The sequence below is a fragment of the Protomyctophum bolini genome (genome assembly GCF_963924005.1).
Source record: "Protomyctophum bolini genome assembly, chromosome: 11".
NCBI classification, from domain to species: Eukaryota; Metazoa; Chordata; class Actinopteri; order Myctophiformes; family Myctophidae; genus Protomyctophum; species Protomyctophum bolini.
The window spans coordinates 8,339,305-8,356,804 of NC_137872.1; the positions used below are offsets into that span (position 1 = coordinate 8,339,305).

Genomic DNA, 17,500 nt, shown 5'->3' on the forward strand with positions numbered 1-17,500 from the left:
GTTTAAGTGATTTCTGTTAAAGATACGACATGGTTTGACATTTAATTCCAGCACAGAGATACTCCAGTCCGGACCGCTGAAGCATTTAACGGGAGTTGTGATATTTCCTAATGAACTCGGTCCCTGGGCAACGTATAAATGTTCCTGCCTTGAACAATTCTAATAATCCACTGATTCTCTTGGCTGCATAAAAGCAACTTTTAAAAGTGACTTGTGTGTGTGTGTGTGTGTGTGTGTGTGTGTGTGTGTGTGTGTGTGTGTGTGTGTGTGTGTGTGTGTGTGTGTGTGTGTGTGTGTGTGTGTGTGTGTGTGTGTGTGTGTGTGTGTGTGTGTGTGTGTGTGTGTGTGTGTGTGTGTGTGTGTGAGATATAAAGGCGCTACTGTCCAGCCATATGGATACACCGTATTGATCTGATCAGGGTGACCAGAAGTCCCCGTTTGGCCGGGGATGGTCTCGATTTCTCTAAACTGCTATTTATGTCCCGGTTTTCAACATTCACTACACATACTTGGCTTTCACCAGAATTCAAATTACAATAGTTATCCTCAGTGGTTGCATAGATGTTTATTAATATGTTTATTTTCAAGTAAACATGCTCGCCAATCAGAAAACATGAACAAATCATGTCTGAATTCACCGCTGGGGCTGATGTTTGTCGACCAGTCGTTGCCTGTATGTATGTATCACCTATATGGTGCATACTGTGATACGTGTGTGTGTGTGTGTGTGTGTGTGTGTGTGTGTGTGTGTGTGTGTGTGTGTGTGTGTGTGTGTGTGTGTGTGTGTGTGTGTGTGTGTGTGTGTGTGTGTGTGTGTGTGTGTGTGTGTGTGTGTGTGTGTGTGTGTGTGTGTGTGTGTGTGTGTGTGTGTGTGTGCATGAACGTGCATGAATTTATATAAGTCCTGGTTTGAGGGGCTGAATATAATGGTCGGACTCTAGATCTCCCTCCATTAGTGTTCCCCATGTGACCAGCTATGACGCATTCACACATCCAGAGTGCAGACAGACTCTTGTCTTCGCAAAAACACATATCCATTCCCTTCCTAACATTATAAATGGTGCATGTGTATAGTGCTTTACATAGATTGAGCATTACATTCACCCATTCACACACATGCATACACCGATGGTGGAGGAAACCACGCAAGGCACCGACCTCACCTGCACATCGGCAGCAATTTAGGGGTTCAGAGTCTTGCTCGAGGACACTTGGACACTAACTCTGGGGGAGCCCGGACTCTCTACCGGCCACTCTACCCCTGAGCTACTGTCGCCACACCTATTGTAGATTGTATCCCACTCATCGTGGCTTCAGTAATCTGTATAGTGAAAGTACTTTCATGCATCTTAACAACCCAAAAGGTGATTTGGGGACGCATACTGTATGCTATTATAGGTGCAATTGAACTGCGGGCTGAACTTACGTAAACAGGCTCATTTATCCGACTGTATTCCCTCATGGACGACCACTTAAAAACTTGTGTATCGAGTAAATAAATAAACAGAATTCCGACATCCAGCGGAAGGAGTGCTGTGGCACTGATAAACAGCATCATTATTACTATCCTGAGTTCATGTGTATTTACAGATGAAAATAAGTCTTTCAGCACACTCTCTCTCTCTCTCTCTCTCTCTCTCTTTTCTACCCGTCATCCTGCTGAGCTGATTGAGCGTGTAAATTGCTTCAAGAAGCTATAACTGCGGAGTTAGCGCTCCGTTCACCAAATAATTATTATGGACAGCGTGGGATTTGTGCTTGGAGAGTCACAATATGGGCGAGTTTACACGTGTGCACATACTGCAGTGGCGAGCGCACGCACACACGCACGCACGTGGGTGTACACGGAGAGATTGCAGGTATACATGTAATTGGCGATGTCGTCCATGCATGGCAGTGGGTTTCTCCCAGCAGAAGAAGCAACATTTAATATCCAGCAGCCGGCTTTTCTCGGCTCCACTTCAGCTCCTTAATAATTAAGTCTTTTCTTTTTTACTTTAACAAGACGTCTGAGTCTCTCCCTCTCTCTTTGTGACTCGCCCTGAACTATTTATCTCTCTCTCTCTCTCTCTCTCTCTCTCTCTCTTCCTCTTTCAATGCCTATACTTTCCTCTCCATCTTAGTTTCTCTTTCCCCAAATCTCACATGCACACAATGAGTATATGCATGCACGCACACATGCACGTACACACACACACACACACACACACGCACACGCACAGTCTCACACGCATACGCACAGTGCACATGCACACACACACACACACACACACACATGCACGTGCACGCGCACGCGCACGCGCACAGTCTCACACGCATACGTACAGTGAGTGCACACACACACACACACACACACGAAGAAGTAGAACAGTATTCATTTCCCCCTACATAATTTCGTCCGACAGCGGTGACAGATAGTGTTTTATGATTGAATGGGTTTCTCCTCGCTTATATTAGGAACTCATTTTCCCATAATGCATCTTGCCACTGATGTATGACAGGCATAGAGAGGGATTGTCGCAGCGAACTCCTGACCCCCCGTTTTTATCTCATCCTTTTCCCTGCCCTTTCTGCCTTTGGTTCCCTTTGGCTGCCTCATGGGTGACTGAAGCTCTTAGATGGCTGTGTCACTGGCGTCAGATCAATGGAGCCAGCCTCCCTTCCACCAGGGAATTAACCCATTAACACGCTGGCTATGCGGAGAATTGAAAATCGTGAAATAAGCTTCACTAAACCATTGAAGAATCACCCGGGGCGCAAATGTTAGGTCCGTTTCATGAAAATCCGCCTTAAAATGGCGTGACCGTTTGTCGTCGCGTTGGAAAAAAAAAATCTGAATTGCCGATCAACAACAAAGAGCCACCCGTAGCGCGCCACTAATGCCGTTGTAATGCATTGGGATTTGGGACTCAATTTCCCAGAAGCCTTAGCATGCCAGTGCGACTCTGTCTAATGGAAACCCTGTAAGTCTTACAACTTATTAAAAACAAACAAAAGACGGGAATGTTGCGATCCGCAGTCAATGCCGCCCTACGAGCTTGTAGGTCGGCTATTTTTCAACAGCTAAAGTTTAAAATGATGGTTGAAGTGGTTTAAAAGCTACGAGGTGACACAGATGCGTCCTCAGTGCTTAAACCATACCGTATACCGGTAGGCTACTTACTCACACACTGCACCACTGCAAACTGCTTAGCATGGCGACACATGTGTTTTACACCACTCCAATATGGATGAGGAGAAAGGCGTCCGGTGCAGACGATGCCTTCCCGGGTTCAAGTTCATGTGCTTACATAGTGCAGGCGGACCGCAGAGAGCGTTCAAGTTCAATGTGCTTAACGGAGTGCAGAGAGGAGAGAGATATAGCCTGACAGAATAGAACGGCCCACTTCATCACTTTTCAACCTACATTCATATAATTCGCCCTCATTAATGTTCATGATAGAATGCCACAATTATTTTCTACTCTGTCTGTGGCTCCTAATAGGCCTGTCTCACAGCCCATTCCCCGCCCCCCTTTCCAGACCTAGTGGTGATGACGTGACGTCACTCCATAGACATTACATGTTAAAAGACCTACATTCAGAAGCCATAAACAACGCTTTTTCTGAAGGTAAACTTTGTTCCATTTGGCTTAGCGGTCTTAACATCTTGTTTTCTTCATAATAATATTGGTCTTTTACATTTTAACATTTTGGAAACGGCCTTAAATGGTGCAGAGAAAGCAGGTAGGGATGTAGCTCTGGTCCATGAGTAAGGCTATTTTAAGGTTCATAAACCCGTCCACCAGTGACATCATCGATGGGGAATCCAAGCTAATAGAAACTGCAGGCTTTTATATTCCTGAAAAGTTGCAATGCGATAATGGAAGCCATCGTTCTCACGATAATACAAATCTAAATATGTATCTTGTTTAAGCAAGGAATGATCACATAGTGATAATGCGTCGGGTGACACCGTTGTCCCCCTTGTCTCTCCTTCATTGCGGGACTGCAGGAAGAGAGAGCTTGCATAATGTAACTTAATAAAATATAATACATGACATCCAATGAATGTCTCTAACCCCACGTGTGTGTGTGTGTGTGTGTGTGTGTGTGTGTGTGTGTGTGTGTGTGTGTGTGTGTGTGTGTGTGTGTGCGCGCGCGTGCGTGGCCGTGTGTTGTGTGTCTGCGCGCGTGTTGTGTGTCTGCTCTGTTTGTGTGTAGTAGGGTAGTTAACAATGTCAGATTGCCTCGTTTAGGGGAATTAGTCTTGGGGCAAAAGCCATCTGAAGAGGTCGAGAGCAAATTATAGATTAAAGGAGATAAACACCAGAGAGAGAGACAGGGAGAGACAGGGACAGGGAGACAGAGACGAAGGGAGACAGACAGACAGGCAGATGGACAGACGGACGGATACATGTGTACACAGAGAGAGACAGACAGGCGTGTCTCCTCTGGGAGCAGAGTGTCATTGGTCGCAGGGTGATGGTGTGATATAGGACTGTCTGTTGCCATGGGACCGTTGGGACGTTATTATTATGCTCTAATCCTTCAGGCCCTCTATCTCTGTAACCTCACCCTGGCCTGGGCTGTCTCACACTGTCTCACTCTGTCTCACTCTGTCTCACTCTGTCTCACTATCTCACACTGTCTCACTCTGTCTCACTCTGTCTCACTATCTCACACTGTCTCACACTGCCCGTCTGAAAAAAACAACTGCCTTGGAGTATAATGCAGCATTTTCTATACAGTATGGTGAAAAACAAAGATGCAAATGCAGCTCCTCACCATGCCATGCCCGAAGGCATGCAGCGTGCAGGACAATTGCTTTTTTCCAAACTATCCTGAACTTAAACGCAGCATTTTTGCATTGATATAATTCGTTTAGAAATCCTTCTCCAGAGTGTGGGGGTCGCGCCCCCCGAAAATAGCCGATCTACAAGCTCTCAACGGGTCGCAGCGCCTTGCGGAGTTTTAGCCCCTGCCTCTCTAACACTACTCTATACAAGCTCACAAGGCGTCGCTATATTGTGTGTATATATATAAGGCGTCGTCGCTATTGTGAGCTTGTAGATCGGCTATTTTCTAAGTATTGGAAATATAAATACTTTTTTATTTTTTATTTTTTATCCCACGATTTTGTAACCCATTTTTCACCCCTGTGTCAATTATCTACTGGGATCCTGGGCTCTACACACCCTCCGAGTGTCCAAGTTGCTCCTTTGCACCTGACCGGGGGGAGTTTCCCTGGTTGGAAATAGAAATACTAAAGTACAAATGCCTCAAAACTGTACTGTATATTCTTTACAGCACTTCTTTTTACTTGGGCATTCCTGCTATGTGTACAGGCCGCTCATTACCTTTTTTAGGCACAGAAACCAATACAACCAGCTGATACACAAGTGGTTACAAGTGGTTCAAAATCTCAGTGGTGCTCCTGCCAGATCAAACGGGCTAAAACATGAGAGGAGAAACAGATCAAGGGTAAAACGGAGGAAATTGCCTGTAGACTTCCAGCGCGTTTGGACCCCGAGAGGTTTATATATCAGCGGGGTGAAGTGACGAACACCTCTCGAGGTCGCAACGTGTTGGCAGTCGCCTCGTTTTAATAAAGGCTGCTTCCTCCATCTTACCTCTGAGCGTCTGGATCATCTTTATTTTCTTCTTTCTCTCATATTATAAACACAAGCGGTTTACACTTTCACCCACGCCGTGTGAGCCTGCATATCTCTGCTGTCTGCACCTGAATGCAAAAAAGGTTCACTTTTTCAGGACATGAAAAGTGTAAATTTTTTTCAGGAAATTAAAGAAAACCTTATGTTTAGAAAACAAAGCAATAGGGCCTCATCAAAGTTGTTGTTGTGACTTCATATAATTATTGTCAATTAACTTGCATGAGAGGGGGAGAGGTGGTGGAGTTATAGCTGTTTTAGCAGTAGTGTTGTTTTTGGCAGCACATTTTTGCTCTCTTCAATGGTTTTCATTTAGTTTTAGTCACATTTTAGTCACCTGGAATGTTTTACTGTTAGTCTAGTTTTGGTCGACTAAATATCATACGATTTTAGTCGACTAAAATGTATTTTGGTGGGCGTTGCTGCCATTGTAATGACTGTTTTTACACTTGCTGAAAATAGCAGATCTGCTATTTTCAGCAACCAAGTGTAAAATGACTTATACTGGATCTCTTGTCCGCTAGTCCCTTCCTAGAATGTTAGTCTAGTTTGTATTTGTTGACAAAATTGTCAGTTTTAGTCATCATAGCTTAGTTTTCATTTCGTTTTTATGTTGTTTTCGTCAGTGAAAAAGGGCAGTTGACGGACATTTTTCGTCATAGTATTAGTCGACGAAAACAGTTTTTGTCCAAAGCACTCTTTACTACTTTTCTTTGGTTCAATATTTTCTAAACAACACACAGACGTAAAGGGTGTTCAATAGAACAACACACAGACGTAAAGGGTGTTCAATAGCACTGATTGATGAAACAACACACAGACGTAAAGGGTGTTCAATAGCACTGATTGATGAAACAACACACAGACGTAAAGGGTGTTCAATAGCACTGATTGATGAAGAAAAATCAAAAACCTCCAAAATGGACTTAGGTGCAGGTTTCTTCCTGACAGCAACGATATTTAGGGCAGTTGGTACTTTAACATTAGCTCTAGCATCCCTATGTTGGCAATGTCATTATAGGTGAAAAATGTTAGTTAGTGCCTCTGGCCGTTGGATTATTATAATTTTATTTGTAATTATTTTTTACCGGTAGGGATATGTTTCATCCTGTCACGATGCAATGTGTTGAGAGAAAACATGCACGCACGCACGCACGCACACACACACCAATTCAATAAAATACAATAAATGTAACCCTGCTTTTACTAGATTTAAGTCAAACATATTACAGTATGTACACTAGCTACTTCCAAAATGGAACACTGACATTCCACGGCAAACACGACATTTCGGCTACATGTTGGCCTTCATTTTGTAAAAGTTCTACCAAGGTGTCTAGAGCCCAAACAATATCGACGTGGCCGATATGTCGACCATTATTTGACTTTTATGATGAAATCGGTATTGGCAATTATGCAGCCACGAATTGTATTAGACTTCTCTAATGTTCTCATCAACGATAACCACATGTGGTCTATTATAACATTTGAAACAAACATCACAGTCATTATTACATTTGAACATGGTAGATGGAACAAGTTTATTAGCACATTTAGACAACGAGACCATTCAAAATAATTACCATAAAACATTAAGCACTGTAAGACATCAAGGCACAGAGCAAAATAAACACAATGCAAAAGGACATCAAAAAACATATCAAGAACAGAAAAGTAAAGACTAAAAGTACGTTGCAGAAGAATGATTCAAAAACTAAATAAAAGGCAAGGCCAAACAGTAAGGGTTTCTTTCTTTAGCTTTGAGAATTGCAGCAGAACTACATATTTCGTAGAGAGACATGTGTTGCCTAAAAACGAAGCGCTGCTTCTCCACATTTAGTTGTGATTCTGGGGACACGACCTGAGAAGTCGGCTTAGCACAGACATTACAGAAGTCTCGATGCTTCATGATGTCGTTGCTGAAACCTCTTATCTCCCGTATTCTAACGTCCAACTACTGTACGTCACCATTATACTACAGCGTCAGTGAGCAGATGTCCCCCTTTGCGTGGGACAGTCCCTCCTTTCCAAGACTTTTCAGGCGTCCCACAAATGGAGACCCTGTCCCACATTGTGACTGGCTGGCAGGCCTCAGTGTTCAAATGGCCTAATAGTTAAGCCCTAACCACACCAAAGAGTGGAGACGGTTTTAGCGTTGTCCCTGCGGTGTGCTCTCTATGTCTTGTTGCACGTTGACCCATGTTGACCCACGGAATTCAATGGCCCAAACCACACCAAAGGGTCGAGACGGTTTTAGCGTTAACTCCTTGCAACCGTTTGGACCCAAGGAGTTGCATGGTGACCCTTTGGTGTGGTTAGGGCTTTAGTCCACCAATAGTTGCTCTCATTGTCTCTTTTCCCACGAGATGTGTTAAAAAATAACATGAGGAAAATCCCCCTATAGGCTTCACTACAGTATCAAGTCAGCCATATACCGACCGCATGACCAAAATTAGCATTTTAAAAACAAAAAGGGGTTTAATAACAATGGTCGAATATGACCATTGTCCCACTTGTCCCAGGCAAGTGATACGTCTGTCCCTCAAATGAACAGTTTGGATCTGGTCACCCCAAGCATCACACAAAAACACAGCAGATCCACACAGTCAAAATGTGGCGCGTCACGGCATGTTTTTATCTTGTACATCTGTTTTTTTTTGCTGTTTTTGCTGTTGAACTGTTGTATTGGACATATGAGGTTTACACCCGACAGAGGCCATATAGCATATGATCAGAAACATATTTTGTCCCTAAACAATTCAATGCTTTATAAACCAACAATAAAACATCCACACCAAAACATATACCCTGAATCAGCCTATAAACCTGTCCCAACATACATACATGTTGGCCGTGAATTGTTTTATAGATGCCCCCTGACTGTCCTCCATTTTCCTCACCCCTCCCAGTGGCTCCCACCGTAGAATGCAGCTAGAATGGTAGGAAGCTGCAGTCTTCATTCCAATGTGCATATTTCAGTAGCTCCAAACGTTATTGTTTTCATGAATTGTCTATTAATAGTGACCTCGTATAATACACATGCAGCGTTTGTCACCCCCAAGCTGCCGTTTATACAGAACCCAGGGCGGCTGTGTGAATGGCAGACTGAAGATGGAGCATAATTATTGAGCATTATACAGTACGTGTGTCCTTCCAATGCACATCCTTCTGTACACATGGCTGTACACAACATGTCACCGAGAGTCTGTGTTCACGGTGCAGACAATAAGTCACAAAACTGTTACAGGGAATCAGAGATACAAGTTCTTCATTCTTACTTGTAATCTTCATTCTTCATTATTTTTTTCTTTGATGTTGCAAGGAAGATGTTATGTGGCACTGCTCTGTGGTGACACAGGCACAAGGGCCCTAGACAAATGTCTCCCTCGGGAGACAAAATAAAGGAACCTTGAACCTTGAGAGAGAGAGAGAGAGAGGTTGAGTCTAACAGAAGGACCTGTACATCTGACTTTAACTGTAAAAACAGTATATCTGCAACATTTTCAGTGTTGAATGGGAAACAGCATGATTAGCATGCAGCTGGGAGATTGGCAATCAAGCGATGAATACATGAATGCATCACTAAGACGCCTTAAAGGCGAATAATGTCACTTCGTTATGAGTATTTGTACATTATGATATTGATACTTTTGCACACAGAGAAAAAATGTGAGTACTGATTGAAATGGGTTTCAGTGTCTGACCAGACTCCCATGCCAAGGAACAGAGAGCAGCAAACCTCCCTGACACGTCCATTGTCAGTACATTCACCCTCGTGGTGGTGTAAATCTATATGCACTGTATACGTTTGGCTGTGCACGTCTCTGGCATGGTGTGGACATTTCAGTCCAAACCACTTCCTCACCAAGCACACTGTTGTACACACACGTGCGTGTGTGTGTGTGCACGCGCATGTGTGCGTGCGTTGCTGAGATCTGGTATTTTATATGGGGAGACTCAGCGTTCTGCTATGCGGGCGGTCGATAGAATGAATCCTCTCTCCCCTTTCTGCATTAATTTATTAGCCCTCTTTCTTTAATTAGAGAGAGAGAGAGAGAGAGAAGACAGGAAATCAGACGATCTGCTGTAGTCAGCTCCTTGTATCTCTCCTCCTCCTACTACTCCTCCTCCTCCTCTCTCGTCTTCATCCGTGTTAGAGAACACAGTGTTCTTTAACAACTTTCACCCTGGCTAACCTGTTGTTGATGTAATTATAGGTTTTAATTATTATACTATTCCTTCAATATCACGCTATTTTGGTGAAGAGGGATCAAGTGGTTAATGAGAGAGAGAGAGAGGGAGGGAGGGTGGGACACACAAAGATGCATAAACAACAGCCCGCAACCATGGTTGATGGAACTGCCCCTGATCTGATACCATGTTGATGGAACTGCCCCTGATCTGATACCATGTTGATGGAACTGCCCCTGATCTGATACCATGTTGATGGAACTGCCCCTGATCTGATACCATGTTGATGGAACTGCCCCTGATCTGATACCATGTTGATGGAACTGCCCCTGATCTGATACCATGTTGATGGAACTGCCCCTGATCTGATACCATGTTGATGGAACTGCCCCTGATCTGATACCATGTTGATGGAACTGCCCCTGATCTGATACCATGTTGATGGAACTGCCCCTGATCTGATACCATGTTGATGGAACTGCCCCTGATCTGATACCATGGTTGATGGAACTGCCCCTGATCTGATACCATGTTGATGGAACTGCCCCTGATCTGATACCATGTTGATGGAACTGCCCCTGATCTGATACCATGTTGATGGAACTGCCCCTGATCTGATACCATGTTGATGGAACTGCCCCTGATCTGATACCATGTTGATGGAACTGCCCCTGATCTGATACCATGTTGATGGAACTGCCCCTGATCTGATACCATGTTGATGGAACTGCCCCTGATCTGATACCATGTTGATTGGTATTTGTGAACTTGCAGATCTGCTGTCCCTCCCACAGAACAGTTGATTGGTATTTGTGAACTTGCAGATCTGCTGTCCCTCCCACAGAACAGTTGATTGGTATTTGTGAACTTGCAGATCTGCTGTTCCTCCCACAGAATAGTTGATTGGTATTTGTGAACGTGCAGATCTGCTGTCCCTCCCACAGAATAGTTGATTGGTATTTGTGAACGTGCAGATCTGCTGTCCCTCCCACAGAACAGTTGATTGGTATTTGTGAACGTGCAGATCTGCTGTCCCTCCCACAGAACAGTTGATTGGTATTTGTGAACTTGCAGATCTGCTGTTCCTCCCACAGAACAGTTGATTGGTATTTGTGAACGTGCAGATCTGCTGTTCCTCCCACAGAACAGTTGATTGGTATTTGTGAACTTGCAGATCTGCTGTCCCTCCCACAGAACAGGGTTGTAGAGCATGTCATGTAGTTAACTCTCATGTGGTTAACCTCATCTGATTCACATTGCCACTCATGTGTTACGTACATTACCATCGTTTGCCTCATCCCCCAAATCCAATTTCCTACTGCCTGCCCTGATTGACCCCCCCGCTGTCCTACACGTGCACGCACACACACACACACACACACACACACACACACACACACACATCCTTACACACACGTGCACAATCACATCCACCCCTGCCACACACACGCACACAGGCAGGCCGACGCATTCCGACACAGCACACACTCGCTCGTTTGCGAAATGAAAAACAGCTGGGGTTAGACAGATAGACAAATGCTTTCTCTCCCTGGAGACCTGAAGGTGACACAGTGCAGACGGATGCCCGCACGCACGCACGCATGCACTCGCACGCACGCACGCGCACATGCACGCACACAAGCACGCACACAAGCACACAACAAACGCACGCATGCGCACTCACACACGCGCAACGCACGCACGTGCACACACACGCAACACAAGCAAACAAATGTATATATCCACTGGCGCACTATAACCTTACACGCACGTACACGCGCACACACACGCGCACACACACACACACACACACGGCACACGGCACACACCTACAGTACATGCACACACACCAGAAAGGAGAGTGAGCCGTTGACAGTAATGCTGAGTGTGTGAGCGCACTGGGATCTCTAATCCCTGTCACCGCACACAAACCCTCTCAAAGCAAAACAATTAAAATGCTAATTTTGCTCTCCCTCCTCTCTGCTAGTCTGTTAATGACTTAGCCCGCCATGCATGTGTGTGTGTGTGTGTGTGTGTGTGTTCGCACGCACACGCTCGTGCACACCATCAACATACTTAACTCCATCCAGGGTCGACAAATGAACACGCAGTCTTTCCAAATGTTTGACAAATTTAAAAAAAACATTTAAAAATCCAATTCCCGCCAGCATCAATTAATCCCTCGATAGCATATATTGCCAAGGTTTTATCGCGCGTAACACTTACTTTGAAGAGCCAAATATCCGTAACCGGATGTTACAATGACAAACTGCTGCGTGTGGTATCATGACCGGTTGCTGTTGTCTCGGTCGGTGGTGGAAAAACCCGACCGCGAGTGTCAGCACGCGGCCTGGTACAGCCCGTTGAAAACCCTGGTATTCACCAGAAACGGCCCCTGCATCTTCAAAATGGACGCGGCCACTGTCCCACTTTGTGTTGATGCGGGTAGCAACATTAGCTAACGATACAATCGGATTAAAACATGGATTAAAGAATACAAACCCGAGAATCTGGGGTTTGGCGGGCTAGGGACCGGGTACTAATTTAACCTTACGTGTTCCTCGTTTCTGGCGGGCTTCGTGTTTAATACTTTTTTACTTTTAGTAAGTATTTATAGTACTTTTTACACCTCTGCGTGTGGCAGTGTGTGTTTGCAAGATGTACCGATGGGTTATGGTCCGAGATGTACCGATGGGTTATGGTCCGAGATGTACCGATGGGTTATGGTCCGAGATGTACCGATGGGTTATGGTCCGAGATGTACCGATGGGTTCTGGTCCGAGATGTACCGATGGGTTCTGGTCCGAGATGTACCGATGGGTTATGATCCGAGATGTACCGATGGGTTCTGGTCCGAGATGTACCGATGGGTTATGATCCGAGATGTACCGATGGGTTCTGGTCCGAGATGTACCGATGGGTTCTGGTCCGAGATGTACCGATGGGTTCTGGTCCGAGATGTACCGATGGGTTATGATCCGAGATGTACCGATGGGTTCTGGTCCGAGATGTACCGATGGGTTCTGGTCCGAGATGTACCGATGGGTTCTGGTCCGAGATGTACCGATGGGTTATGATCCGAGATGTACCGATGGGTTCTGGTCCGAGATGTACCGATGGGTTATGATCCGAGATGTACCGATGGGTTCTGGTCCGAGATGTACCGATGGGTTCTGGTCCGAGATGTACCGATGGGTTCTGGTCCGAGATGTACCGATGGGTTATGGTCCGAGATGCTCCGATAATAAAGATGTACCGATGGGTTATGGTCCGAGATGCTCCGATAAGATGTACCGATGGGTTATGGTCCGAGATGCTCCGATAAGATGTACCGATGGGTTATGGTCCGAGATGCTCCGATAAGATGTACCGATGGGTTATGGTCCGAGATGCTCCGATAATCGGCCATCGATCGGTGATCGGCCGTATGGGACGATATTCACTCAGATCGGTTATCTGCAATTTACCCTATCTGGAGAAACCCATATTTTACACCATTTAAGTGGTATAAACTAAAGGTATAATATCAGATATAATATATAACTTTTCATCTTTGTGACAGGCCTACACATTCTCCTCTTCCTCCCCACACACAGGAGCAGTTTTGACGTGGGCTTTGACATATAATCATTTTGGAAATACTCAAATTTCACAAGATCGGTTTTTCGACCGATGGTGAGACATCCCTAGTTATGGATATTGTTCATGGGAACACGTACAGTACAGGAATATAGATTACCCTACCCCACTTTTTTTGCAATGTTCTCCATGCAAGCATGTGTTCACAAGTGCATTCCTTCCTTCACTCGTCCGTCTCCGAGGGCGTGTGTGTGTGCGTGCGTGCGTGCGTGCGTGCGTGCGTGCGTGCGTGCGTGCGTGCGTGCGTGCGTGCGTGCGTGTGTGCGTGTGTGTGCATGATGCTGTATGCACGAGTGTTGCTTTGCTGATGTATTTGTCCAGATTCTCAGATTTTCTTCTTATTTTCTCAGTCAGATGTAAAGGCTTCAGCTGCAAAGCCACTCTGTATGTAAAGTCAGCCTCTCTATACTCTCGGCTTTATCCCTCTGAACTCCACCGAGAGCCAAGAAAAAACAGAGGGAAAGGAGAGAGAGGGGGGGGGGGGGGGAGTGGGGGTCCAGGCAGGGAGAGATATGGAGGAGGGAGGGAGGGAGGGAGGGAGGGACTCGAGGGAGAGCGAGGTTTTGCCATTTTCGGACTCCTGTAACATTAAGAATTGATGGTTGAGTGAAGCCTTGTATGTGCTTCTAACACCGCTCTCCCCTTTCTCAGTCTCTCTGGAGTCACGTGCACGCATGCACGTACGCACACACACACACACACACACACACACACACACACACACACACAGGTATACGGGTGGAAGGCTTTCTATAGGGGAAGGCGGTTACTCTACATCAGTTGCAGAAAGAGATTACTAAATTATCAATGCAGTCGGTGTCAATCTCTCCTCCGTCTTGTGTGTTCATAATCACCATATTACCGTTTGACTGTGAATTAGCATAATATTGTCATATAAGTAAAGGTGGTTGCACACGGGTGCGTTTTTTTTCTGGCAGAATATCGTAGCGTTTTTCGGGGGACGTAAAATAAAATCGGCCTCACACCGATTTTATCCATTTTCCGCAGTGGGGTGTTGGTGACAGGCTGACAGCTAGTGATAGCCTACTTCCTACTGTACAGTGGGGTGTTGGTGACAGGCTGACAGCTAGTGATAGCCTACTTCCTACTGTACAGTGGGGTGTTGGTGACAGGCTGACAGCTACAGTAGTGATAGCCTACTACTTTCTACTGAACAGTGAGGTCTAGTGGGGTGTTGGTGTTATATTATGACGTTTGTTCACATGAAAAAAAATACACAACAACAAAGTCAACTCATTACAGCATTATCATTTGAAGACATGTACTGTATTATCTTGCACTGCTGTCCACTTCTCCTTCACAGGGACTGCACATCTGCTGCTAGGCGGCAGTTTTTAGGCCTCGCTTCAGCACAGCCACATCATACTGCACTCACTAGATAGAATGAGATTAGATCCGACCAGATCTCCTCTTGTGAAGTACTCGCTTGCATCATGTTTTACCTTCTGCTGCGTACAGTATATGGGGTCAGCATACATGTACGTGGCAAAAAGTTGGTCTTGTCCGCCTTGGATTTTCTGTTTTACAGGCCTGTTATAATGTTCTTACTGTTTTACAGGCCTGTTATAATGTTCTTAACCACTAGACCAAAGGGATATCCCTTTGGTGGGGAGATATTAGACTTTTGAGGCCATCAAGCAGAGGTTCTGAGCCACTGCTACATACATACATTTCGGCCATTTGAAAATAGCAGATCTACAAGCTCACAATGCATCGCATAATACTGTACAGATGGAATCAAAAGGGACCCTACAGGCCCTTTTGATTTCATCTGTACACTCTCAGAGTTATACAAACCTGTTAAGGTCATTCAGGGCTAACTCTTTGTGTTTCCGGTAATATTATCGTACATTTTTCATGTACGTGGCAAAAAAAATGAATTTTGACAAAAATGTCCACCACAAGCCAACATGACGATGACCCCTGATCAAGCCCCATCTCAAGACTGCATGTCCTCTCTCTCCTCCTCTCTCTCTCCAGATGGGGAAGCTGGACAACAAAACCCTGACCCTGAAGTATCCGGTGTGGCCGCGCTTCAACTCCTACGGTGACCCCGAGATGGACGACAACCACTTGTCCATCGTCACGCTGGAGGAGAAGCCCTTCGTCATCGTGGAGGACGTGGAGAGGCTCACGGGGACTTGCATGAGGAACTCTGTGCCCTGCCGCAAACACATCAAAGAGTGAGTCTGTCTGTCTGTCTGTCGGTCTGTCGGGCGGGCGGGTAACGCACCATGAGTCAGAGTGCGGTGGTCACAAAGAAAAGTGGTGGATCTCAAACGTTTTAATTTGGAGGACGGGTCCGTTTGGTTCTTTCAGAGTTGCAGATTGGTAATCCGTTTGGAACCCCTTCAAGGAAGGAACCGTGAACCCCACTTTGAGGAGCACAAACTAGTGCTGGCAGGCCTCTGTTGACTGTTGATTTTTCAGTTAGCGGTCAAACCTTTTATTTCTTTCTCCTTGTGTGTCATTGTCCACCAAAGGCACCAAATCTTCATTATGCTTTAAGTAGCATGTGATATTTCAAACTAGGGGATTCCATTCCAAGCATTCGTTTTTGCACGAAAAACACAGCTTGTGCTAAATTCGGGCCATAGCCACTTAATAGCCCACATATTACGACCTCATCACATGTGATGGACTGTCCTTGAGATAGTTATTTTGGTGGTGGTGGTGGTGGTGGTGGTGGTGGCGGTGGCGGTGGCGGTGGCGGTGGCGGTGGCGGTGGCGGTGGCGGTGGCGGTGGTGGTGGTGGTGGTGGTGCCAAAGAAATAGTCTTGGAGGATTAAAAAATACCAATAATTCAGGATGTATTCTTGCTCTGGTTTCATGCTCTGTCTCTCTCTCTCTCTCTCTCTCTCTCTCTCTCTCTGTCTCTCTCTCTCTCTCTCTCTCTCTCTCTCTCTCTCTCTCTCTCTGTCATGCGGTGTAGCGGACAGGCTACAAGCCCTGTTCAATGAAAGCCAGATACATGAGGATGACGAGCTACGTCGTTGTAGCGTGACGAGCTAGAAAAGTTGAACCAGTTTGAAACTTTTTTTTTTTCCAGCACTCGAGTGACGCGTCAATCAATCATTTTAGTTTCACAATCTCCTGTCCCCTTCTCTTTCCTGCTTGTAATGGGGGAAAACATATTATTGCGAATGGCCAGACCTGATATTGTTCCTTAATAGTTTTTCTCGCTTGTCACTCCCACATAGTTTCCCATCAACATGTAGAGGTTCAAGGTTCACTTTTATTTATATAGGAGAAATTTGTCTTGTAGTTGAGGACTTAAAAGCTGCAGTACAAAAGAAACACAGCTGCACATGTGCATACATTAGGCAAGGTTTTCATAGACATGTATTCATCACAGTCATCCCATCTATATACGTACGACGTACGTATCACCTTACAGGCATTTCAATGCTGTTGTCTGTATATGTAAGTAAAAAGAACTGGGAACCAGGACATGTGGAAGATAGGTCAGAATCTCCTGACCTGTTTGTTTTTGCGTGAGGCAGCATAATGTAAAAATACACCCCCTGGACGTGACACTAATGTCACAGAGACTCACCCCCAATCCAACGCATGATGCTGAGTGCCAAGCAAGGAGGCATTAGGCTCCATTTCTATAGTCTTTGACAGGGGTTTGAACACACTTTTTTGAATAATGGTTACTTTTCAATGTTGCAACACTTAAAATATAAAATATGGATAACATAATAATATCGTATCGATATCGCAATATTTGGCATGAATACCGAGATATGACATTTTGTCCATATTGTGCAGCCCTACCTGTATGAGTAAGTTCTGGATTCTTGCGAGTGTTGAGCAACACTCCAACGCCGTCTCGGTCGACAGTGTACATACAGTACGGTGTAGCTGACCACGCTTTACGTTTGTAACAGTGTACATACAGTACGGTGTAGCTGACCACGCTTTACGTTTGCTAGCTTTTGCCACTAGCATGAACGCCGCATCACGCTGAGTCACAGACTGGGTCCACTGTGGGCC

At 45.3% G+C, this 17,500-nt stretch overlaps 1 protein-coding gene across 1 annotated transcript in view; it reads left to right on the top strand.

The window, feature by feature from the left end:
* grin2aa (glutamate receptor, ionotropic, N-methyl D-aspartate 2A, a) overlaps window positions 1-17,500 on the top strand; it is a gene marked incomplete at its 5' end in the record, with an annotated part of 213,140 nt that overhangs the window by 154,528 nt on the left and 41,112 nt on the right. The window contains 1 exon segment of the mRNA XM_080775827.1: window positions 15,482-15,684. Coding sequence (XP_080631953.1) covers window positions 15,482-15,684 — 203 coding nt within the window.